The 24,270-nt window shown below is 37.5% G+C and overlaps 1 protein-coding gene across 3 annotated transcripts in view; it reads left to right on the top strand.

Annotated features, from left to right (window-relative positions):
- Window positions 1-24,270, top strand: part of SEC24B (SEC24 homolog B, COPII coat complex component) — a 44,401-nt gene that overhangs the window by 8,553 nt on the left and 11,578 nt on the right. For 2 of the 3 annotated variants that reach the window (XM_084286765.1, XM_084286763.1), the window contains 13 exons: window positions 3,729-3,914; window positions 8,837-8,941; window positions 12,845-12,925; window positions 15,390-15,574; window positions 17,085-17,269; window positions 18,417-18,519; window positions 19,426-19,552; window positions 20,128-20,237; window positions 21,213-21,325; window positions 22,434-22,552; window positions 22,904-22,959; window positions 23,270-23,476; window positions 24,085-24,208. In XM_084286765.1, coding sequence (XP_084142891.1) covers window positions 3,729-3,914; window positions 8,837-8,941; window positions 12,845-12,925; window positions 15,390-15,574; window positions 17,085-17,269; window positions 18,417-18,519; window positions 19,426-19,552; window positions 20,128-20,237; window positions 21,213-21,325; window positions 22,434-22,552; window positions 22,904-22,959; window positions 23,270-23,476; window positions 24,085-24,208 — 1,701 coding nt within the window. The remainder of the gene's footprint in view (window positions 1-3,728; window positions 3,915-8,836; window positions 8,942-12,844; window positions 12,926-15,389; window positions 15,575-17,084; window positions 17,270-18,416; window positions 18,520-19,425; window positions 19,553-20,127; window positions 20,238-21,212; window positions 21,326-22,433; window positions 22,553-22,903; window positions 22,960-23,269; window positions 23,477-24,084; window positions 24,209-24,270) is intronic. The other variant, XM_084286764.1, reaches the window with a different exon arrangement.

Below are 24,270 nucleotides of genomic sequence, written 5' to 3'. Positions count from 1 at the left end.
CACATGAGGAATTCAAGGAAATTATGATGGTTTGTAAGAAGGAATGTTTCATCCTTCCTGCTGTTTATTCTCCAGGAGGGAAATGATGGAAAACGATTGCAGTCTGTTCTGTGCGAAGTTGCTTGAATGCTGTTTGATGTGTTGAAATTCCTAAGGACGCTTTCTAAAACTCTTCATTCCTGTAAAGAAATTTTTATTACCCTCTCCTACTCCTAGAATACTGAGAAGGCAGTTTGTTGTCACTGCTGCTGTGCTATGAAAGAGGACCCCTCACAGTCCTTAAATTATAAATAAGTACGTTTTGGAAGGACTCAGGATGCTACCGACTTACTGTACTTTTTCAATACTAGTTTTGTGCAGTCAGTGAACGCTGAGAGCTCTCTGGGAGGAAAATGGGGCATGCTTTACAGAGAAGAATGGTGTGTTTTGGATAAAATAAATATTGAATAAAATCCCTGTGTTTACACAGGACTTGCCCAAGAAACTCAGGTTGGCATAACTTTATGACATGTGGTAATTTCAGTGTTTTTATGCTTGAGTTAAAAAGTTGCAAGTGTTGTACTTCCAATCAGATTTTTAAATAAACCAGTTAAAGAGCGAGTGCAGGGCCTTTGAAAGCCCCAAATTTGCTGATGCCTGTTAAAATCAAACCACTGAGCTGTCTGTGTCATGTGCTGAGGGCACAGGAGAAGATCTTGCTGCATTTCTAAAACTTTGTCAGCCACTGTCTGAGATCATTAAAGTATTTTCAGTGGAGCTTGCTGAAATTTCAGCGGAAGAAAAGAAGAAATGTAAGAAGAATGTTTGTCTGGAAGCTGGCCTGTTTTGATGAATACCAGCCAGTAAGAATAATTTTATTTGCTTTAGGGAGTGTAAATGAAGGAGGAAACAAATATTTGTGATTTTCTTCTTGCTGGTATAAACTAGTTTCCTCTACCAAAAATGCCCTCGTCTAGTTTTAAATTCTGTATTTCAGCATAACAGTATTGGTATAAATCTATATGGAAACAGTGATGTCCTATGTAAATAACACACGCTGTATTACTTGGGCTTTTTGTTTTTCTAGGTCAGTAGCTTTGCTTATTGTTTTTTCCAGCTGTTTCAGCTGAAATTGGTACGTTCTGACTTCCTTGGTACTTTCCAGTCTGTGGATCCACGTGTTTTGTCAGCAAGAATGCACAAATTTTACTTGAGTCTCCCCCCACTCCTGAAGAGGGGGTGAGAGAGGACTCCTGAGGGTGCCTGCTGTGGATTTCTTTGCTTTATGGATCTTGTCAACTGTGCTGTGGGCAGGCAGCTTGAGCTGGAGACGCTTCCATTTCATGATCTCATGAACGTACTTGTACTTCCCTTCATGTCAGATCAGGGTCTCGAGTCCTCACTGCCCCACGTCTGTAGGGATTCAGGGTACAATCCTGTAAATCCAGCAGCAGAGGTGTGGTAGGAAAAAGGGGAAGGGGCTGCAGCCAAGGTGTGCAGATAGGATGCTGCTGAAAACCAGGCTGCAGGGAACTGGTCAGTATCTTGGTAGAAATTACATGCTATACTAGGGGGAAATAAATCAAGATCATGCATATAGCAACTCAGGATGGTTCTGCCATCTCTTCTTAAACACAAAGATATTACTATGATTTACTTTACTAGTTTAGATTTCAAGTTGGAAATGGAATCAAAGCTTTTGGGGTAGTGCATAGGAAAAATGAGGATTTACCTCTGATTTACAGAGCTCTGCCAGTATTTTCAGCATTTCATCATTTCAGTCATTTGGCATTTTTCAGTCCAGGAGATTGTTCATGGTTGGAAGGCAGAAGGAAAAGTCAGTGCACATTGAAGGAGGAAGGGAATATGAGGGGAAATGTAGAAAATTCTGCCACGAAGTGGTTGTGTTTACTGCAGCCTGGCAAAGGTCTTGGCTTTATGTGCTTCTTGTGACAGCGATTGTCGGGGTGTGGCATGGGCTAATGGGGCTCGTCCTGGACAAGCTAATGGGACACTTTAACCTGGTGGTCAGCCCAGTTCTGTCTTGATCTAGAATCCTAAATTGCATCATCCTAGATCGATCAGTACTGGTGTAACAGGGTGCAATCTTGTTACCGGCTAGACGGAGAAAAAACAAAAAACTGATAGAGTGTTTCCTATAACCGTAGATTGTCTGGTGAGATGAGTTACTAACAGTGCATTTCTAGAGATTAAATTTGTTCAAGTTTCCATTCTAATCCTTTGTATTTAGTCACGTATGGCTTCCCAGAGCTTTCTAGGGTTGCAAAATAAAGCTTAGCTTGTAATTTTGTGGGTTGGATTTCTGTAAGAAGAAAAAAAAAATAAATATCTTTTTGGTCAAAGTTCAAAAACATTTTCTTCCAGTAACTCTGAAGGAGCCGTGTCATTTATAGGACGCTTTGGATAGCTTATGCTTGAGAATAGCGATCTCCTACTTGGCAAGGAAGTATTTCATCTTTGACTAATCCAGGTGTAAACAGGTTTTGGCTGTGACACCAGCGTTTGTCAGTCTCTGCAGCAGTACAGGTATCTACAGCTGCAATTATCACTCCATTGCCTTGGCGTGGAAAATACCCAAACCCCGTATGCAGCTCTCTGCTACAGAAGCTGGGTAAAGGCAGTAAGGCTGGGTAAAGGCACCTTTTGAAGGTAAGTTAGAAAAGCAGGAGGATCATCTTAAACCTGCTCTTTTTGCCCCTCTAAAGGAAGCCTCAACTTCCCCACGAAGTCCTTTCGAATGCCAGCTCCATTATTTAGGAGGAAGTCCGGGTCTGCATGCGCTGCTCAGCTGTGTGTACAGAGGAAGCCAAGTTGCAATTACACGCGAATCCTCTGGTGAATTCGGTAACCTAAATTGGGACTCGGCAAATAAAAACATCTCAATCTCGTTGCTTAATTCCTGTGTGTTTGCTGAGTCATGTTGGTCAAATTATTTTCTTTCTATTCTTGTTTTTAACAGCTTGGTCCGTCGGTAGTTTGTAGAAAGGAGGAGTTTTTAAAAAGAATCGTCATACGATGATTTTTTCCAACGTATAAACAAGGAGAGACCCTCTTTAAAACTAACTTAATTGAAGTTATATTGTCCTTATCTGATAGGAATTTTGACTGGACTGTGTTAAATCTCTCAAAGCACTAATCTGACTTTTTTTTTTTTTTTAAGCAGATTATATCTAGTCCAGATGTTTAAAACACACCAGAAGTTCTGTGGCATACTCAGGGCTGATTGAAGCAGATTGCTTGGAATATGGGTCTCATAATTGAGTAACAAAATTGCAAAGCTCCTAGCCTGCAGGGGAGGCAGATTGCTGCTGTGCTATGCAGCTGCCTCGCAGGTTTCCTGCTGCTGGGAGGAGTATTGCTGGGGAGAGATCGTGCGTGTGCTCTCTTCCTCTTACCTAGGAAGAGGAACCTGTGAAAGCATCGTGTTTTGGGGACAAAAATGGATTACTTCAGCTTCTGCTTGGTCTTTTAATGCTGCATTGTGTCTTCCTTTTTTTTTACTGTTGAACAATCTGTTAATTTTAGTGGAGTTCTTTAAATTACAAACCTTTAACGTTTTTAAAAAAAAAAAAAGATAACCTCCTCTTTCCTATTTACTTGTATGACGGCATCTCTCCGAAGTACTGCGTTCTTGTAGTCACTGTGAAACCAACATCACGTCCAGTGGCTTGCGTTGTGTGATTGCCTGTGCAGATACAAATGGTGTTTGTGCTTTCTTCCCTTTTCAGGTGGCGTTGATCCTGTACAGCCTGTGCACTCCGCAAGCCAGAGCGTTCAGTTCACCAAGCCTGGGGTGGGAACATCTGCTTCCCCTGCTGTGATCTCCTCAGCAAGGACATCTGCTTCAGGACTTTCTCCACAGCCACGATCGTCCCCCTCTGTCACACAGTCACCTGAGTCAGCTCTTCAGGAAGGTACTAAAAGGGAATGGGAGGGTGTAATACAGACTTCTGCCCTGTTCCACGTGCACATGTGAATGCTGGAAGCTTTATTGCTCTTTTATGTTTGTCTGACAAGAGTACTGCTCTTGTGTCTTCGTCAGGCTCCTGAGAGCTCTCGTTTTGTAGGTCTGTTGTTCTGTCTTTTTCTTTTTAGCTCTTCTGTTTGATTTCCTAGCTGTACACTGTCTTTGGCTTGCCTGCGTCTCTTCCTTACAACGCCTTTCTCTCAGCGCTCTTGTTTTTCTAAAAAGTTTCTCTCTATTTTGACTTAGTAGAAGAAGGTCCTAAAAGGATCTTCTGTAATCAGATTGTTGCAAAAGCAGACTTAAACTAGAAATAATGAAATTGTCTTCTTAATCCCCAGCTGCAAGCTCCTTTGGAAAGCTGCTGCAGGGTTTCTTGTTGGAGAACAGGGGGTTCTTACTGAACTTCTTCCCATTCTCCCCTTGGTAGCCTGTTGACAAAGAATCAGTTGGGTCTTGAGCCTTCTTTTGCCATGTGAATTTGGCCCTGATGTTTTGACTTTCCCTTTAGACTGTTAAATGTTTGTGTCTAGTATTCCAAATCTATTTTATTGCAGTGATTTCATTTTGATATGTTTTCTCTTGGGAACTTCAGGATTTAAAATCCTTTTGGAGACATAACTTAGTGTCTACTTGTGCCCTACACACTCATTTTTGTCCAGAGCAAGGTGGTATAGCTAGCCTTCAAAATAATTCTCAAAATCATTTTTGATAGTCACAGCATGCTTTTTATTCTTAACTTTCAAAGCCCCCTGTCGTAAATGTCCTAATTTTTCCTTTCCTCCATTTCTTTTTTTTTTTTTCCAGTGAGTTAGGGACTGTAAAGAAATAATTTTTCTTGTGAATTGGTTCTGTTTATTTTACAAAAATAATTATTCATTGCCACCAAGACCTATGTACACTGTACCACTTTAAGGAAAACAACTCAGTTTTTCTAATTGTGTTTGTTTCTTGCACAGTTTTATAGCTTGCTTTGGTACAGGGTAGAATTTAGTTGTTCCGCAGATGTGTTTGCTCGAATAAACTCTTGCTCAACTTCCAAAGAAACAGCAAAAATGCTTCAAATGACAAAATGGATTTTAGCTGTTAGATTGTGCTTGCCTTAATGTGCAGTATGTATGAAGATGAATGAGCATGCTTTACAACCAACCCTATAAATATATGTGTCAGGAGCATAAAGCAAAGTCAACAAGAGTTGGAATCCATCTGGTTGCATTTACATTGAGCAATAATAAATCCATATCTGTCATCACACGTGTCTCTGTACTTAGGTGATATTTTTAGAAAACATTAGAAAACTTTAAACTTTTTGCAATTGGATTCTTTTTAGGACTCTGAAATACATGCTGTGTTCTTGTAAAACTTCATCAACAATTAAGTGTGATAAATTCATTTGCTGAAATTAATACCCTGAAAAAATTGAATGCATCTGAATATTTCTCTGGGTTGTCAGAATTCCAGGTGTTTCTCAGTCAATGATGAAATAGACTGAATTTTTAAAAAATTTTGTCTTTTTTTAAGTCATGTTATGCAGTGGTGTTGTCTACATGGAAGCATTCTGAAAAAACAATTTGAATTGTTGGTTTGTTTGTTTTAAGCCCCGGTGTGAGCATTCTTATGCAGTATTAAAGTATTGTAGTTATTTAGTTGGCTGAGTTCTAACAGAGGAGAAAAAAAAACACTTAAACTGTATTAAACCTATTTCATTCACATTCCTTCTATAAATATCCATATTGAGTTAATGCAGATAAACCTATCCACTTGGAAATGACATCCTAGAGATGAACTTTGGAGTGCCTGTCTCCTATCAGGACCTTACAGACTTCTGTAGGATTTGTGATGATGAGAGGAGCTGTTGAGGAAATTGAAATAATGTAAAGCAAAGAGTTCAAGAGTGGAGAAAAGGAGGGTTCGTTTCGTAAAAATTACTGTTGGGAATAGAATAGTAGGGTGTTTTTAATGTCATGGTACGTGCAATGGAAAATATGAGGGTTAACGAGTAGAGAGGCGGTTAAAGAGCTTTAGAATATAGTTTATTGTTGCATGTAGTTATTTCATTTTTGGTGGGGCTTCTATTATGAAACGTAGCCCACGTGAGTCTTTCGTGGTGAGTGATCGTTGCTTAAAATACCTAAATCCTTGTTTTATTTCAGACAAATGAGTCCTTAACACAGTTTAGCCTTTTGCTTCCTCCCACAGACGTTTACAGGTGTCTGTAAAATAAGGTGGGATAAAGCATCAGTGTGCTGTTGCTGTAATACAGGGGCACTACCAACAGGGTTGACAGCTGTTACAGTTTGTTTGTGGTTGCATTTTAAGCCAGATGTGTGAAGTAATCTCATTCAAAATAAATAATGATCTCAAAGTAAGCTTTCACACTTCTAAGAGTGGAAGATTTTAACAAGTTTTGGCGACTGTAAAAGATACCGAGCAGAACTGGGTGATTGGATCAGTGTGGTGGCACTTAAATTGCTGTGTTCAGCCCCCCATGGGTGTCCTTCGCTTGCTTTCTCCCATGTGCTATCCACTGGGGCTGTCTTTGGGCTGCGGACCAGGATGGGAGGCTTCCCCACCTCAGCCTGACTTTTAAAACTAGTTCATTTTTTGGCCAGATCAGCTCCCAGATTTGTTTGTTATTCCGGACAGTTGTGCTAGCAGGATGCTACAGTATCCTAAACACAGAAATTGGGAGCACTGCTGGCAGCAAAAATAGATACACCCAAACTCCGTAGGCAGCTGAGAGTCAAACCAGTCCTGCCTCCAGACCTCATAATGGCACAGTTTGTCATTCCTTAATCCTGGCACTTGCATATTTTTATCGCTCGTCTGTATTTCTGACTTAAGTCTACTTCATCTGTGACCAGTAACTGGAAAAGGCAGACTGTTAGCAGTAGGGTTTTCTTTGCTTGCTTGTTTGTTTTACCAAAAAGCATTCCTCCAAAGGGGCGTAGCAGAATGGCTGGTTCACTCCTTTCCTTCCTTTGGCCTGTGCTTGGCACGTTTGCAGTGCTGTGCCCTTTCCAGGCACATCTACTTCTCCTTGCCCTGTTGATGTGCTGTGTCGGAGCTCTGTCTTTGCACTCACGCTGGGCTGAGCTTCTTTCGCTTGGGCTCTACATTTATCTTACACTGCATCTCTTGTTATCCTGTTCTGCTCTGAATCTTTTTCCCATTACTTGCACGTTAAAGGTTTTAAGTTGATTTTTCTCCTTCACCATAACACAGAATTCTCCTAGGCCTGAGAAAAAAATGTGTTCTCTTCAGCTGGGGTCTGATTTGGGGTTGTTGTTTGTTTGTTTGTTTTTTCCAATCCTCTGTATTGAATGCATCCAGTGCCTTTTATAAAAGATGAGAATATGAAGCAGTCGAGTTAGTTCTGTGTGTTAACAGCACAGAGAAACTGAAGTATTGTGCCTTGGTTGCCTTCATCATTGTGCCTTGTATTATGGAGAAACTTGACCGGAGTCACAGGAGCGATGTGTGCCAGATGAAGTGAAATACTACCAGCCTCTCCTTCCTCTAAACTCTGTATCAAAGTTACAGCTTCCCAAGAATGTTGCAATAGGGTTTTGTTCGATTTTCTCTTTATCTCTGAACAGATGCTCTTCGCCTTGACTGCTGTTTTTCATAAGCGAAAGTAAAGCTGTCCTCTTGGGTTTATTCATAACCATTTTTTAAGAAGACAGGAAAATAACAGCATTTGTAGTCTGTGCATTACACAAAACAAAGATTGGTATAGCAGATATGTTCTGGGTCAGGGGAAGGTGAAATGCCACGGTGTTTTCAGATTGTTTGAAGTAGCTCCAACACTTCTGTAGTGCATTATAGTGTTAAAATAAAATTAGAAAAAAATACGTCAGAGTGATGCTGACATGGTGTTTCTGCAGGGGAAAAAATCCAAACTCCTGTATTTTGAAGCCTTAAGATATTTTCTTGCAATCATGGCCCACTGGATTGCTGGGAGAGAAAGTGACATTTCTTCCGAGGATGTCTCTGCCTGACTGCAAACATGTATTAAAATCTTTTCTAACACTGCCCCACACCAAGAGAAGCTTGAGATTTCCTGGAAGTGTTAGGGCTGCACTAGTAATGTCACACGTTAATTATAAGCCATTGCTGTGTGCTTTACTCTGTTTAAAAATGGTATGTGTATGTGCTGCTTTTGTGTGTTGTTCACGTATGTGTTAAAATATATACATGGTTTGGAGGTGCCTGTGAGTTGTCGCCAGTGGGCAGTGTATTTAGGTGCTGAAATGTGTCTGTGAGCGTGAATTTAGGCACCATTTTAAAATAACACTAAGTTTTCAGGTTCACCTGATGAAAATTTCACTGGATGTGTTGCTGGAGCGTACGTTTGTACCCGTAACACGCTGCAGCAGCAGTTTGTTTCATTGATCTCTGGCTGTGTTCGGAATTCCAAAGTGAATGCCTGCTGCCTTAGAAGGGCAGGCATGCTAAGCTGAAGTTGAATATCAATGTTTTAATAATGCAGTTTAAAGTTACCTGGGAAAGGACACATTTATCCATGCATATCACTTTATGAAAGTATTCCAGTGACCAAACTGATGCGTACACATAGATTTTCTACATATGTTTTTAATAATTTACACACACACACAAACTTTCTGCTAACTTCTGTATGCTACTAATACTTAACTAGCCCACTAAAAACTGCTTCTGCCATACATAGTTCACGTATGAACTATGGGTCTGGTGCTGTAGATGGTCAAGGGTTGTAGATTTAACTATCTGCATGTTGGGATTTTCTCTGGAATGGCTGGTTTCTCTCACTTTTAATGCAATGATTTGTGACTTTTGTTTTTCATCTTTCCTGTCTGTCTGACTCTGATGTTTGTGCTTTCCACTTCACAGGCATGCAGTATGGTGGATATGTTAATAATCAAGCTAGCTCTGCACCAGCTCCCTTGTCATCAAGTTCAGATGATGAGGAAGAGGATGAGGAGGATGAGGAAGCAGGTTGGCTTTAGCTTTACACCAGTATCTTGTTCTCTTCCTACTCAAGTTTTGTTCCATATTTCCATCCTCTGAAGTTACTTTTCCTCCGTAAAGGTAGAAAGTTGCTCTGACTCATCACATATCGAATTAACTAGAAATTCTCCAAATGTTAGTAGTAGAGTAAACAAAAAGGGATTCAGCAGTGGCCATCAAATGTTTTGGTGTGTTTTTTTCTGTCATATTAATATCAGACATTTTATGTGTCTCATCACATAATATTCACAACCTAAAAGACTCCCTGAGTTCTACCATTTCCATTTGCAGTAGGCTTTAAACTCTTAAGCAAATGTACCAAGCCATAGAGGTACAGACTGATAATTGTTTGTTTCACAAATTAATCAACTACATACCATTTTTATCATTACATTAAACAGTGTTTACCTGGCTTCCCATTCTATATATGGAGAAGCCTTATAATTAAGGTAGTAAATACTGGAAGGTGATAAGTGTGTTTATTTTAAGGCAGTGAATTCATTAGTGCTGCTTTTCTTCCTCCTCCTATGGCACATCTCTGCAATTCAGGAAGATTAAGTTTTATCCTGCTTGCTTTGCGGGGAAATTAATAAGTGCATTTCATGTTTTTAAGAAGCAGTTTGTCCTGCTTGATTGAAATGTCATGTTCTTGGCTGCAAGGATTCTGTCTGTATTTGTCAAAATTTCCTGGTTTTAAAAACCATCTTAGTGCCTCTTGCTACCTTAGTTTCTTGAGTCGTATTGGGGTTTTTGGTTTTTACTTCTGACTAATGCAAAGCAAAGTTTGCTTTGGCAGTTTTGATGCAGCTGCTGTTTGGACCAGTTCTTCAGAATAGGTTAAAAGAACTGGGAGAGTTGTGGTTTTTTGGTCTCTTTCTTTTTTTTCTTGCAGGGCTCCCTAGTGAGTTTTCTGCAGACAAGTATCTTTATCTAATCTTATCCCAAGGCTTCTGTGAAAGGAGATGTCCAATTTTTGTCAGCTGCAACCTTTTTCTCCTTACATTTTTCCCTAAACTTACCAGAGACAGTTTTCATGCTTTCTGCCACCTCTATTTCTCAAGTTCTGTACTTCTGCTGAAGTCCTAGCCTTTGAGCTACTGTTGTAGTTGAATTTCTTATGCAAAAGAATGAAAGGGCACCCAAGCAGCCCATAAACTTCCTGGTTTATGCCCAATCACCAGGGGTGAATGTAAATCCTAACAGATTTCTAGCTCAGGATATGCGAGTGGTTTTATGAAGAACAGGTGTTGTACATCTGGTTGTCTGTTTACACAGCTCCTCAAAGCCTCAAAGCTTTTTTTTTTTTTTTTAGTAGTTACATCTCTGACTACATTGCAAAACAGTTGCACAAACTGTGTAAAAGTGTAAGTCATATTGATGTAAATAATTACATAATCCTAAAAGTATTTTATAAGCATTGTTTCTGTCTAGTCAGTTTTCTATTTTTTTTCCTTTTTAAACCTTTTCTTTCCCCTTTTTCCTAATGCGCTCTCTTGCTTGGTGCTTACAGTACTAAAGCAAATTGACAGCTGTCGTAGTTTAATTTAAGCATAGGACAACTGTTTCATTTTGTGGAAGTTCCTGTGTTTTTTGTCGAAGAAGAATCGGTGAGATTTCAGATATGCGTGGCCAGCTTAGAGTCTGAACCTAGTGTGCAGGAAACTGCAGAACTCATTGTTTTTGTAGACAACCAGATATTCACCAGGAGAAAAAGGAATGGGGCATAACATAATTCTTGTAGGCATCAGTGCCTTAAAAAAACTGAATGACTTTGAGAAGAAAAGGCCTTATGTGTAAGGTCTTCAGTAAGTATATAGGATGCTCAGTAAGAGTTCATGTTATTTCGCTAAGCAGACCTTTTTATATTTTGAAGTATCTGAAATTTTGCTTTGAATACAACTTATCTGTACGGTAAAAATTAGGCTTTTTTGTTTGTTCATTTTTTTAGTAGAAATACGACTAAGCTGATTAATTATAGCGTGTATTTGAAATATTTTCTACTTCTGCATATTTGCCAGATTGTGCTGGAACTCTTACCTGTTCCAGCAGGACTTGAAGTATATAGTATTTCCTTTTTACTAAGTCATTGTGTCATTAATATCTTGCTAGGGAAAAGAATAAACTAATTTTACGTGGAGTTGTGTTAGAGATGGGTAAGGTTTTATGAATACAATTTATTTTGGAGAAAACTGTATCCAGTGACAGAATAGTTAAATCAGAAAGCTTGAACTAGTCTCAGCTATTCCAAGCTGTGCATATGTCCTTCTGGTATTTTTTGGAAATGCAGAAAAATTCTTCTGGTCAGATGAAAACAATTAGATGGAAACTCTTAAATCTTGATCTTGTTGACCTAGTAAAAGTGTATTTTGGCTTTTCAGTAGAAGGACTTTCCAAACCTAGAAAAGCCATGTTCTTATTCATGATAGAGCTCACAATAATGAATCCTGTTTCTTTCACTTCATAGAATAAATAATAATAATAATAACTAAATAAATATTGCACTTACATTAATTTATAAAGCTCAAAACCAAAGGGAAATTTGAGGGTGTGGGGGATACAGGACTGGAAACTGATGTATAAGTTTCACAGTGTTATTTTATATACATGTGTTTCTGTTTTTTTAACGTAAAATCTATCGTTAATTTTTGGACCTGTTTTTCTATTTCTTACCTGAACGCTTTAAAGACAACATGCTCAAAAATATTCTGTACAGTCATAACGTTGCCTTGATATTAATAATGTTTCCTAGATTTCAGTGATGTTATATTCACACAGCTGCAGGAGCATCTTTACTTGGAAACATCAGTTGAGGGGGGATTGAATCTCAAGTGTTTGGCCACTGAAGTGTTTCCCTTGAAATAGTTTTGGCTTCACAAAGGGATGTGTGGTCACGGTTGATCCTTCTGAGTAGAGCAGTGTCAGCATCTCTCCTCTGCATCTGTTCTGCTCGTCTTGCCACAAAAGTTATTTTATTTTTTTTTTTCTAAATTCTGACGTATTATTTCATTTCTGTTAAATTTCATGGCCTGTTTTTGTTAAGGAGCACGTACGTTTCATCTCCTTGGCCCTTTTTCTTTGGAAATGTACATAAAATGGCACCAGTAGAAATATTTTAAAATACATTTTCATGTAATGTTTTACTGTCAGATATTCAGAATATGTGCATAGGGTAAACTATGAATTAGTTTAGAATCAGCAGTCCCTCCAGAACCAGTCAGCATGTGCTCGTCCATCTCCTTTATAATTTTGACTAGTTATTTTCATTACTTTAGCCCAGGTACTTCTTATGTAGTTAGTTTTGGCTGTACCAGACTTGCTCATTCCATTTCAGTATAAATTTGCTTTACATCAAAACCAAAAGAAGCTCTGAATAACAACAGTAGAGAAAGGAAGAAAGAATTAAATGCATCCGTTTTGCCTGGAGTGGGAATGGTATGTGATTGTTCTGAAGACAACAGGAATCTTGTGTCGTGAAGGAAATCATGACAGAGACTAGTTTAACAATGTCATATGCTAATTCATTTCACATAGTCTAGAAACACGTGATAATTTATTAGATTTTTTTTGTTTGTTTCAAGGAACAACTTTTTTTCATGGCTTTTGTCCTCCCATTTTTCTTTCTTTTGATGTTTGGTGTATGTGTGTTTGCTTAATACCATGCCAATTGTTTATCTCTTTTTTTTTTTTTTTTTTTTTTTTACCCTCTCCTTTTTGCAGTGATAATTGCTTTCAGGTCATAGGGCTGAAGTGGTCTTCCCTTTTTCTTTCTCCCCCAAAATCTTTCTTCAGTTTCTTATATAATTTTTTTGAAAATATCTTGGTCTTTCTTTAAAAATTTTTCAAAAATGTGCTGTTTCTGAGTCACCTAACTTTATTTTTTTCCCTCCCTAGCAATTGATAGTTCTTCTACTACTAGCAGTGCCTCTCCTGTTCTGAACAATTATGATGCCCTGGAAGGAGGTGGCTATCCAGGTGAGCCGTTTGTTGTTGCATGTTGATTTCAAATGGCTTGTTTAAATTGACTTAAATGTTTGCTATGATTTTTTTTCTGATTTTGATGTCAATTATTATTAATTAACAAAGTTTAGAGGAGTTGCCCTTCACCTATGTGTGGAAGGGTGCAAATCATCAGAGAGAACCCAGCTTGCTTTTTAAAATCTCACAGCTTTAACGCTAAAGTTGGACAAGTAATTTAATAAAACCTCCCTGTATCCTAAGTCATACTTTCTGTTGTAATATTGAGGCTGGTGCCGAAAGTATGCTCTGTGTGAAAGCAGGTATCTTTCTCTAGGTTATGCTGTTTGCCTGATTGTGTTGGCGTTAGTAGCTGATAATAGTTGACACACGCCACTGACGTTTTGAGAGACCAAAGATAACAGTTTGCAGAGATGCTTGGATCAGGTTATTTTTTTCTTTTTTTTTTTTTTTTTTTTTTACATATAAAGAAAATGTGAAAAATATGGATGCTATGTCACTTATTTTTATCTCTAGAAATATCAGGAGTGTCAGGTTTATACTACATGATCTTACTACCAGACTAACAGTCTTGAAATCTCCTATTGGGAATAGGTGGCAAAGATTTTGTTCCTTGTAGGTATGTTAGTTAATATTCTAAATGATCGGATTAATTTTGGGCGTGTCTGCCTCTGGCACTGCTCTGACCTGGGAAAATGTCACAGTAGTTTGCGTAGGTGATGGGTTCCTCGTTAAAGTGAAGTCTGTCAAAATCTTGATGCCACTGTCCATATAGGGTCTAGCTCTTGCAGTTAAGGGCAGAAAAGGCATGGCTGCAGGATTATGAATTTTAATTTCTTAGCTACTAAGTAAGCTTCTTGGTCCTGCTGAAGGCATATTCTAAAAACAGCTTGTTCCTTTTGTTTTTCTTGAAGAGTAACGGGATCAGCTTTAAGAGATCCCCACCCCAACTGCTCAAGCCAAACCTAGTTTCTGAGAGGTTGGTTTTCATGAGTGATCCACCTGCCACTCCCCTGCAGGTTTTACCAAGCCTGAATCCTTCTGAAACTTACCTCGTATTTGAAGGCATTCAATTCTTGAGTATCACAGAATCGTCCAGGTTGGGAGAGACCTCCAAGATCACAGAGTCCAACCTCTGACCTAACGCTAACAGTCCCCACTAAACCATATCCTTGAGCTCTACATCTAAACGTCTTTTGAAGACTTCCAGGGATGGTGACTCCACCACTTCCCTGGGCAGCCTGTTCCAATGCCTCACAACCCTTTCAGTGAAGAAGTTCTTCCTAACATCTAACCTAAAACTCCCCTGGCTCAACTTAAGCCCATTCCCCCTCGTCCTGTCACCAGGCACGTGGGAGAACAGGCCAACCCCCACCTCTCTACAGCCTCCCTTGAGGTACCTATAGAGAGCGATAAGGTCACCCCTGAGCCTCCTCTTCTCCAGGCTGAACAAGCCCAGCTCCCTCAGCCGCTCCTCGTAGGACTTGTTCTCCAGGCCCCTCACCAGCTTCGTCGCCCTTCTCTGCACCCGCTCAAGCACCTCGATGTCCTTCTTGTAGCGAGGGGCCCAAAACTGAACACAGTACTCGAGGTGCGGCCTCACCAGAGCTGAGTACAGGGGGACGATCACCTCCCCAGCCCTGCTGGTCACGCTGTTCCTGATACAAGCCAGGATGCCGTTGGCCTTCTTGGCCACCTGAGCACACTGCTGGCTCATATTCAGCCGACTATCCACCATCACTCCCAGGTCCTTCTCTGCCACGCAGCTCTCCAACCATTCCTCTCCCAGCCTGTAGCTCTGATTGGGGTTATCGCACCCCAGGTGCAGGAGTAGTTCTGTCTCTCTACAGCTGTTGAATTCTCTATGATTTGAGGACTATATGTTGCTGCGGTTTAATCTTTAACAACAGTGAGACCAAACTGTGCTGCAGGGATATACTTGAGTTACTTCAAGAAAAGAACGATTTCTACATTTAGAAAATAGTTCTTTCATGTCAACCTTATGTTTTAAAACTATCCATAAGTGGCTAGAGAGACTGAGCATGAATAGTCTCTTCTGCCATTTATGTCAAGGGCAAATGTTGGAATATAATGTAGTTACAAGGGTGGAGTTGGACTTTTTATATATATATATTTACTTTTCAGTTGCAATGCTTGTCTTTTTTTGAAAGCTGTGGGTTTGTTTTGTTTTGGTAGAACAACAACGTTTTGAAGTTTATCTTAAATGTATAGGTCTGTGGTTATCTTCCCAAGTATGCCCTCCTTATCAGCATCAGCTCCAGTACTCTTACTTGCTAATGGCTTATAATTTTTTATATAGTCAATAAAGATTAAGAAAATCTTGATGGATAATGCAAAAAATTATAAATGAAAAAAGTGTTGCTTGTTAAGCATTCTGGAGTTTACATAGAAACTAAGAAATAGAAAGTATATATCCGTGGGATTTTTTTTGTCCTTCCAGAGACACGTTCTGTGACCAGCAGCCCAGTTCCTGCTCCAGCAACCCCCCAGACATCAAAAACTTCCAAGCCCTTTGGTTATGGATATCCAGCACTGCAGCCTGGCTACCAAAATACAGCGTCACCTACTCCTGTGCAGCAGCCCAGTAATCCAGGCCACCATCCTGGGTTTCAGCATTATCCACAGGTTCATATTTTTGTTTTAAAAGTTACTTGATGAAGTAGTGAAAAGTCTTTTCAAGTGTTATTTTTACAGCTTCTGGACCAATAAATGTTGACTGTAACGCTCATGTCATAGCACTAGTGTTAACTTCTTATTAGAAGGCTTCTGAAGTAAGATTTTAAGTGTATCTCCAAATAATCAGGCTTAGCCAGTTTGCTTCACCAGTTATTGATAGCAGCCACAGTTTTAAGGTTTATTGTTTTAAAGACCTGTCCTTTATTGATAGGAAACTCTGAAGAAGTGTCTTATAAAGTTCCTTATCACCTAGCACACGTTTGCTCATAGCAGTACCCCTGGTGTAGAAAACAAAACCTTCCATTTTTTATATCCCGCTCATTCAGAAATAAGGCCCAGCAAGCAAATCCATCAAAACTACTGCTGTACATGATCAGAATTCCTTATTGATCTGAGTGTAATACAATAAGGAAGTATGTAACAGTCAGAATAGAGGGCTTTCATTGCTATAAAGGTAATGTAAAATCTGACCAAGTATTTTTTTTTTCCAGTTGAAAGAAATTATTCTGTTCAACATAGCTTTGTCTACCTATTTCTGTCCTTTTTATTTTTCTGATTCCAGGGATAAATGGCACTAACTTGAGTACTGGCAGGTGTTAATTTGGAACACTTTACAGCTTAGCGATCTCTTTAAAGCTGTGTTAATCATCTTTATTTATGATAGCATTCTTTGAATTCAAATACTGTGTATAACGAATCTGAAACTGTTTTAAACTGACAACTCAAAGCTTAACCTAGTTTTGATCTCCTAAGCTTGCAACAGCTTTGTAATGTTCTTTCATAGAACCAGCAAGGCTTATGATGAAGTCCAAGACCTCTCTTTTATTGAGGAGACATAATGAGAAGGAGGCATCTTAATTGCAGATTCCAACCACGTAGCAGGTGGATGATAGTGAAGATGCAGCTAAGTTGTTTTCCAGAGTGCGCTGTTAAAGAACAAAAAATTGCTAGGTGCAACAGGTGAAATTCCAGTTGGACTTAAAAAGTGCAAATTCCTCAGAGTGTGCTTTTTTTGCTGTGAAATCTTCTGTCCCTGGGGACTTAAAAATTTGCCTTGTCAAGGCTATGAGCAACCTGATCTGACTTGGAAGGTAGCCTTGCATGAGCACTGCCAGCTCATGTCAAGCTCTTCATCCACCAGAACCCCCAGTCCTTCTCTGCAGAGCTGCTCTCAATGAATTCTTCTCCCAGTTTGTGCTTGTGTCTGGAATTGCCCTAACCCAGATGCAACACCTGGTGTTTGGATTTGTTGAACCTCATGCAGTTCATATGGGCCCACTTCTCAAGCTTCTCCAGGTCCTTTGGGTGGCTTCCTTTCCTTCTGTTCTGTCAACTGCACCACTCAGCTTGGTGTCATCTGCAAACTTGCTGAGGGTGCTCTCGATCTCACTGTCTATGTCATAAGTTCTATAAACATGATTGTATATTTATGATTTGCAATGCTCTTGCTTTTTTTCAGCAATATCCAGGTGTGAACCAGCTGTCCTCTTCCTTAGGAGGGTTAAGTCTACAGCATTCTCAGCAGCCAGAAGGCTTGAGACCAGTAAACCTTACACAAGACAGGAATATTTTGCCTGTATCTTCAGTTCCAGCTCCTGTGCCTAACTTGAATTCTGATCTTAGGAAATTAAACTGCAGTCCAGAGTAAGTATAGTACGTCTAGAACTACGTTCAGTCACTATTAATTATTTAAACCATCAAAAAATGTGTAAACATGCTCCTAATTTGAAATGTTAAAGTTAATATAATCCTATTCATTTGAAAATAAGTAATCCTCTGCATCCTTATGCAAAACTTGAAGTTATCCATATGTCAGAATACTTTATATGCAGTGCGAGTATAGTTCACTTACTAAAAAATTAAGAAACCTGCTAAATCTTCATCTTGTTTTATCCATCTAAAAAAAATCTGCTAATAAACACTTTCATGTTATGCAGTACATTTCATGGAATATTTTTATAATATTGCATAGGATTTTGTTCCAGAAAACTATGATGATCATGCCTTAATATACTAAATAAACTGTGAGTACGTTCTATCACCATCATACTGTAATTACGATGAATACTTTCACCTCTAATTATCATCAATCTGCTTTCCCAAGTCCAGTGCAGCTAGGTACAGTGAAAATTGCTCTCCCACAAAGATCTTAATTCTAACTAAAAAATAAATATCCGTTGCCCTGGATTAACTCAGGTGACTGCCATATTGACAGTGCATGGTCCCACCAGTAAACAAGGCACAGCTTGGTGCCTCAAAATCAATCTTAGGCATGGAACACTTCAGACCGTGCTATTGATGCCTTGGGTTTCTTTAGTGCCTTTTTTTTTTTTTTTTTTAGCTTGAAGTCAATCCTGCTCTTTACATACATGAATAAAAATAAAAGGCTATGACTCTTTCAGTATTTGAGCTTCTTTTCTACCATTTTCTTACATAAATTTTACTTTCTAAGAACTAGTAAATTTTGTATTTCTCCTTTAGTTCTTTACTTCATTAAAAAAAAATCTTCAGGATGAATAAAAGCTGTCATTTTAAATTGAGCATTGTACCTAAAGCAGTTTTTTCCTTTGTTTTAAGCTTGTTTTTCTGTATTTGCATTGCTGAAATTGGGGAAATTTTTTTTGATTCAGGAGGATTTTTTAATCATTTTCCATACCTTTTGTGTATCTTTAAATCAGTTTAATTAAATATGTGGTTTCTTAAATGTCAAAGTTCTTTAAAATCAGGTGTTAATATGACGTTTTCAGCATCTTTTGAAAGTTTTCAACTAAGTGTTTTTATTTCTTTCCAGTTCATTTCGATGTACGCTGACAAATATTCCACAGACACAGGCTTTATTAAACAAAGCTAAGCTTCCATTGGGTTTGTTGCTACATCCCTTCAGAGACTTAACGGTAAAGTAGCTTACTTTTTAAAAAATATATATGTGCATCAAATATATATATATATATATGTATATGTCCCATTTTGTTTTAGACAGAAAAAAATGTAATGAAGTATAATAGCTAAATTTAGCAATTCCAAAAAAAAAAAAAGTTTGCAAATTAAAAACAAGGCAAAAGCAAGCTTTCAGTTGCTACCTCACTGAACTTTGTAAAGGCTTTGGACATGCCTGCCCTTACTTTTTTTTTTTTTTTCTTGGAATGACTAACCAAGATTTGCTTGCTAGTAGTTCTCTGAAGCTCTGAATTAAAGTTTTAATTGTTGGACTCAGAACTGTCATATATCTCTTAAAAAGGTGTTTACTTTGCTCTCTTGAAAAGAGGTGCTAATGGGACTGTTACTGGCATGATAATTGCTGTCAATAGAATCTGGGCACAATATATGACTGAAGCCTTGTTCAGAACTCTTAATCCACTCTTTTCCATCTAGTTTGTTTATAATTATTTAAAAGGTGAATATCTATCTAGTGCAACCTTTTTTTTCCATATCCCGTGTGTTCTTTGACATGTAAGGTTTGCTGTCTAGCAATGTTAGTCAAACAGTCATCCTGTCTTTGATAATTTCTCTTACCATAGTAGCCATGTTATCATAACTGTGTAATTTGATTTCATTAAAGATTTTATTGCATTGAGGGTTAATGAGGTTGGATTAAGATAATTTTAAGTATTACTTATAATTTTAAAGGGAATTTTTAATAGGCATTGTTATTGCTACAGGAAAATGGTCAAAAAAAGATAGAATGAAAGATGATTGAGGATCTAGGCTTTTGAAGCTTTTACGCACTGTGCAGTGCAGTGATGTTCTCTGTAAAATGTATTACATTCCTTTTGTTACAGTTTTCCTTTGTTTCTTTTTAGCAATTACCAGTAATAACATCAAGCACGATAGTGAGATGCAGATCCTGCAGGACATATATCAACCCTTTTGTTTCTTTCATTGATCAAAGGAGGTGGAAATGCAATCTGTGCTACAGAGTTAATGATGGTGAGTTTTGTAACAGAGGATGCTTGCATTAATATCTCTTTCAAGTATTTGCATCATAACCATCCATGGGGTACTCCAAGTGGATGCTAGTATAGCTCTTAAAATGTTTTTTTAAATCTCTAGGTTTTAAGTCAGACATAGCATGCATTTCCTGAAGGAAAAGGTCTTTTTGCAATTCTGTGGGAGACAGAGAGGATGTAATCAAATTACACTGATTACTTCTGTAACAAAATGAACTTACTCCATCATCTGCTATTGCAATATGCAAATGGTAGGATGATGGGAGCTAATGTCTGCAATCTAAGCCAGATATTATCATAAGCAATCCAGATTGAAGCTGGTTGTGAAATACTCTTTGCATTTCTGTTTTAAATTTGGAGATATACTACTACTGAAAACAAAGCTTTTTTCTTTTCTAGCTATTTACCTTTGATGTTATGTGGGATACTTGAAATGTTATGTATCCTTAATCTTAATTATTTTTCTTTAATTAATTGCAGTGTCTGCATTACTTTAGATTCCATAATGGTTTTTGTTTGGTGGCAAACATAAATTTTGGAAACTTTTTTTTGTAGTTCCTGAAGAATTTATGTATAATCCTCTGACACGATCTTACGGAGAGCCACACAAACGTCCAGAGGTCCAAAATTCTACAGTGGAATTCATTGCTTCCTCTGACTATATGGTAAAAAAATAAAATAAAATAAAATTCTAATGGGGATTTTCCACAAAATTGCACATTAATATAAATACATTTGAAATTAACATGGCATATTATTTCAGTGGTACATATTAATTTTCCCATGAAGTTTCTGTAAGACCAAACAAAAGTTCGTATTTGATTTTTGGCAAATGCATATATTGAGAGATTTGTCAGTTAAAGGCAATTACAATGTATGTAGCTGCCCTGTGCAGTTTAACGTTGTATAGTCTGTTTTGAGTCTGATGCAAGCTAGTTTTTCCTACATTATTAAGAAGTTTTGAAAGACAGGTAGTGAAATAATAAAAGAATTAAGTTGGGTTCAATTTTTTAGTTAGTAATCTCACAAACATGATCCTAACTAGGAATCAACCTTTAATTGCTGTGGTAGTATCCTAGTTAGAAGGATAAACAAGGCTTGGAAAGAGGTCCTGTTCACAATGACAATATAACCACAGCAAAAATAAATTGTTCTCTTAAATTAGAATTGGAACAGGGTAGCCAAAATGTTTGGAAGTGAATAAATACAGCTTCTTACATGGTTGTAAAAAGGTTGTAGGTAGAATATTGCAACTCAGATTAATGGATAGCGTTGTCCACATTCGGAAAGAATAGTTTTGAAGAGCATATTCTGTATCTGACATGAAAAACAACAACAACAAAAAACCTGTTTGAGTTCACTGTTGGAAGGAGAGACTGAAATATCCGATTTCCACTCAGAAGCGTAACTTGTGCTTATTGCAAATGGGGTTTATTAACCACTGGGAATTGTGTTCAGATCTATTCACATGACTGTTAGTTGTTTAATTTCATTTTATTGCATGATGTGTAGTTTGTATTATTCTAAGTATTCCCTTTGCCCACTTCCCTTTCTAATGACTAAACACTTTTACTATTTCTTTTAATATGATTTTTGAATTATTTTACTTTATTTTTTGTTTGTTTGTTTTTACTTTGTAGCTTCGTCCTCCTCAGCCTGCGGTATATTTATTTGTTTTAGATGTCTCTCATAATGCAGTGGAGGCTGGATATTTGACAATACTCTGCAATTCATTGCTGGAAAACCTAGACAAGTAAGATTATAAATAACCTTTTCAAATTACACAACAGGTGATTATGAACAATACTAACCTACAGTTTTGAAGAAAACTTGCATATAACATTTAAATGAGCTGTCTCTAAAGGACAGATGTTCTGTTGCATGAGATCCTGAAATGAAACTTACATATCTTAAAGCCAAGAACAATAATAATAATAAAATAAATAAAACAACCCAGCTGAGAGGCATCTTCCTTTTATGTGATTAAAGATGGATCTGCAAAGAATATTTAGCTGTAACTTGTAACAATGTGTTGATTCTACAGACATCTGAGGTGCTCTTTTACGTTTAAGAACAACAAAAATAATTAAATTACAGCAATTAAATTCATCAGGTTTTGTGTGCTGAAGCAGTTTAGGTGCTGCATGCTGGAATGCTGTGACCACTAGTGTGGACTACCTTGTTGAACTGTGTTGTCAGTTTTTAGTTCACAGTTACCTAGATCAACCAGTGCCACTTTCTGTATATTCCTCCTTTTTTCACTGGAACAATATGTGTGGGATTTTTGTTGGTGCTTTTATGTTGAGGATTGATAAACTTCACTATGGTCGTGTCTTTTGGAAACTGATTTTTCATCCTGTAGAGGATAAAAAGAGGATGAAACTATGAAAATTATTTTCTAAAAAGTTGTGTTAGGAGATTTTCCTTTCTGATATCGACACCAGCATGTGCATATAATTCTTCTCTTACATTTATTATACATCATTTTTTGTTCAGAGTATTACTGGTATTTTGTTAACAGATTTTCAGAAGCTTACTAATTTACTTTTTAGGAGAATTCATGAAATCTCATGCAAAGCCTACGCAAAAATCAGTATATCCAATTAACTTATATCCAGATGGCAAGAACCAACTTTTGCCTCTTACTTTGGTTGAAAGTCAAGGTTTTCAGCACTTCACAAGTCATATTTGCAGTCTACGAATTCTAGAAATCCCATTTAGTTTTTCTGTCTTTGTTTTTAATGCTATATATAAAAATATGGTCCACAGGATAACTAAATATTGCCTTGTAGAGACACTGGATTTTGGTTTAGAGAAATTCAGGGCTTAATGGTTTCGTTTGTTCTGTTTTAATGTTTTAGGCTGCCTGGAGACTCAAGAACAAGAATAGGGTTCATAACATTTGACAGCACCGTTCATTTTTACAACTTGCAAGAAGGTTTATCTCAGCCTCAGATGCTGATTGTTTCAGATATTGATGGTAAGTAACTACGTTTTTGAGAAGCTCCCTTTTTTTTTTTTTAAATCCAATAGAAAGATTGTGTCTTACATGTTCTGGTATTAGGGTAATTTTATTAAAATGAGAGAGAATATACTTTTCAAAAATAGTCATATACTTTTTGCAGAATAGTTGGTGTTTTAACAAGAGAAATTCAAGTATTAATTTTTTATTTGAACAAAGCAAGCTTTGCTGAGACTGCTTTTTACTCTAATAGTTATCAGAAAAGTAGACCTTATTTAGTGACACTTATATCTATGGGAAATGAGCTGTTATGTTCTATTTGAATGTTATTTTTTATTTACTAAAGTGTTTTTTCCCTTTTCCCTACAGATATTTTCCTTCCTACACCAGATAGTTTACTTGTAAATCTCCATGAAAGCAAAGAGGTATGACTACTCAAAATAGATCACAACATTGAAGCAGTTAAATATTCAAAATAGATTTAAAAAAAAAACAAAACAAAACACTTAATTCAAGACTATGTAATGTGTAATTCCAGTGTTACTTTTTAATGATAAAAATATTACACTTCATTCAACACAATGTAGTTTTAAAAGTTCTAACTGTTTTTCCCAATTTGTTTAAATTCAGTTGAGGTATTTAGTACTGATTTGGTCATGGCACTACAGCTTTTTAGAAATAGCAGAAAAACTTAAGACTGTAAATCTCATAAGAAACTTTCCATCTGTTTTGCAGCTGATAAAAGATCTGCTGAATGCATTCCCAAATATGTTCACCAATACACGAGAAACCCACAGCGCTTTGGGCCCTGCTCTTCAGGCTGCATTTAAACTGATGTCTCCAACTGGAGGTCGGATATCTGTGTTTCAGACACAGTTACCATCCTTGGGTGCAGGGCTTTTGCATTCCAGAGAAGATCCCAATCAAAGGTCAAGCACAAAGGTATAAAAATTTCATTAATTATTCATCTCAGGAGCCTAGGGACTGGACGTTTGAGCCTAGGGACTTGCATCATCTACAGACCAACTCTTGTTTTTTGTTTATAGCAATCCGCTAACTTCTAAATGTTCAGTGTCTGTGCATGTATGATCACTAATTCATACATGCGTGTGTTTCTCGACAGCAAAACCTTTTTTTCTTGACAGCGAGAAGAAACTGCAGGTATCTTTAGACTCAATTCATTATCAAACGAGGCTTTGAATATATATTTATCATGTATGTATGGAACTGTACACCTAAAGCACGATTTCTTATTATTTTTGGCGTTTTAAATGAAGCATCTAGTAAATGTTAGAGTTAACATGAATGTTTATTTGCATGAGGGTGTAAATCTTTTCCAAGGGAGTATTATACCTGCTTGTAAAGATGATCTAAAAGAATGTACAATGTGAAATAATTTCTGCAGGTATTTTGAAATGCCTATAAAATTTTGCTTAAATGAAACTTGCTTATGATGCTTTGCTATTGAATGGTAAATCTGTTGTACCTTAAATTCTTATGGAAGCACAATCACTGTTTTAATTCTTTCTCGTGTAACTTTTTCACCAAAGGTGGTCCAACATCTTGGTCCAGCTACGGATTTTTATAAGAAGTTGGCATTGGACTGTTCAGGCCAACAGATTGCTGTGGATTTGTTTCTCTTAAGTTCGCAATATTCTGATCTAGCTTCTCTTGGTAAGGAGTGCCTAATATATGTATTTATTCCTCCCAAAGTGTTGTCCGTCTTTGAAAAGCAC

Source organism: Netta rufina, assembly GCF_964035555.1.
Source record: "Netta rufina genome assembly, chromosome: 4".
Lineage (NCBI taxonomy): Eukaryota > Metazoa > Chordata > Aves > Anseriformes > Anatidae > Netta > Netta rufina.
The sequence above is the reverse complement of the archived record's forward strand: the minus strand, read 5'-3'. Positions and strand labels throughout refer to the sequence as shown.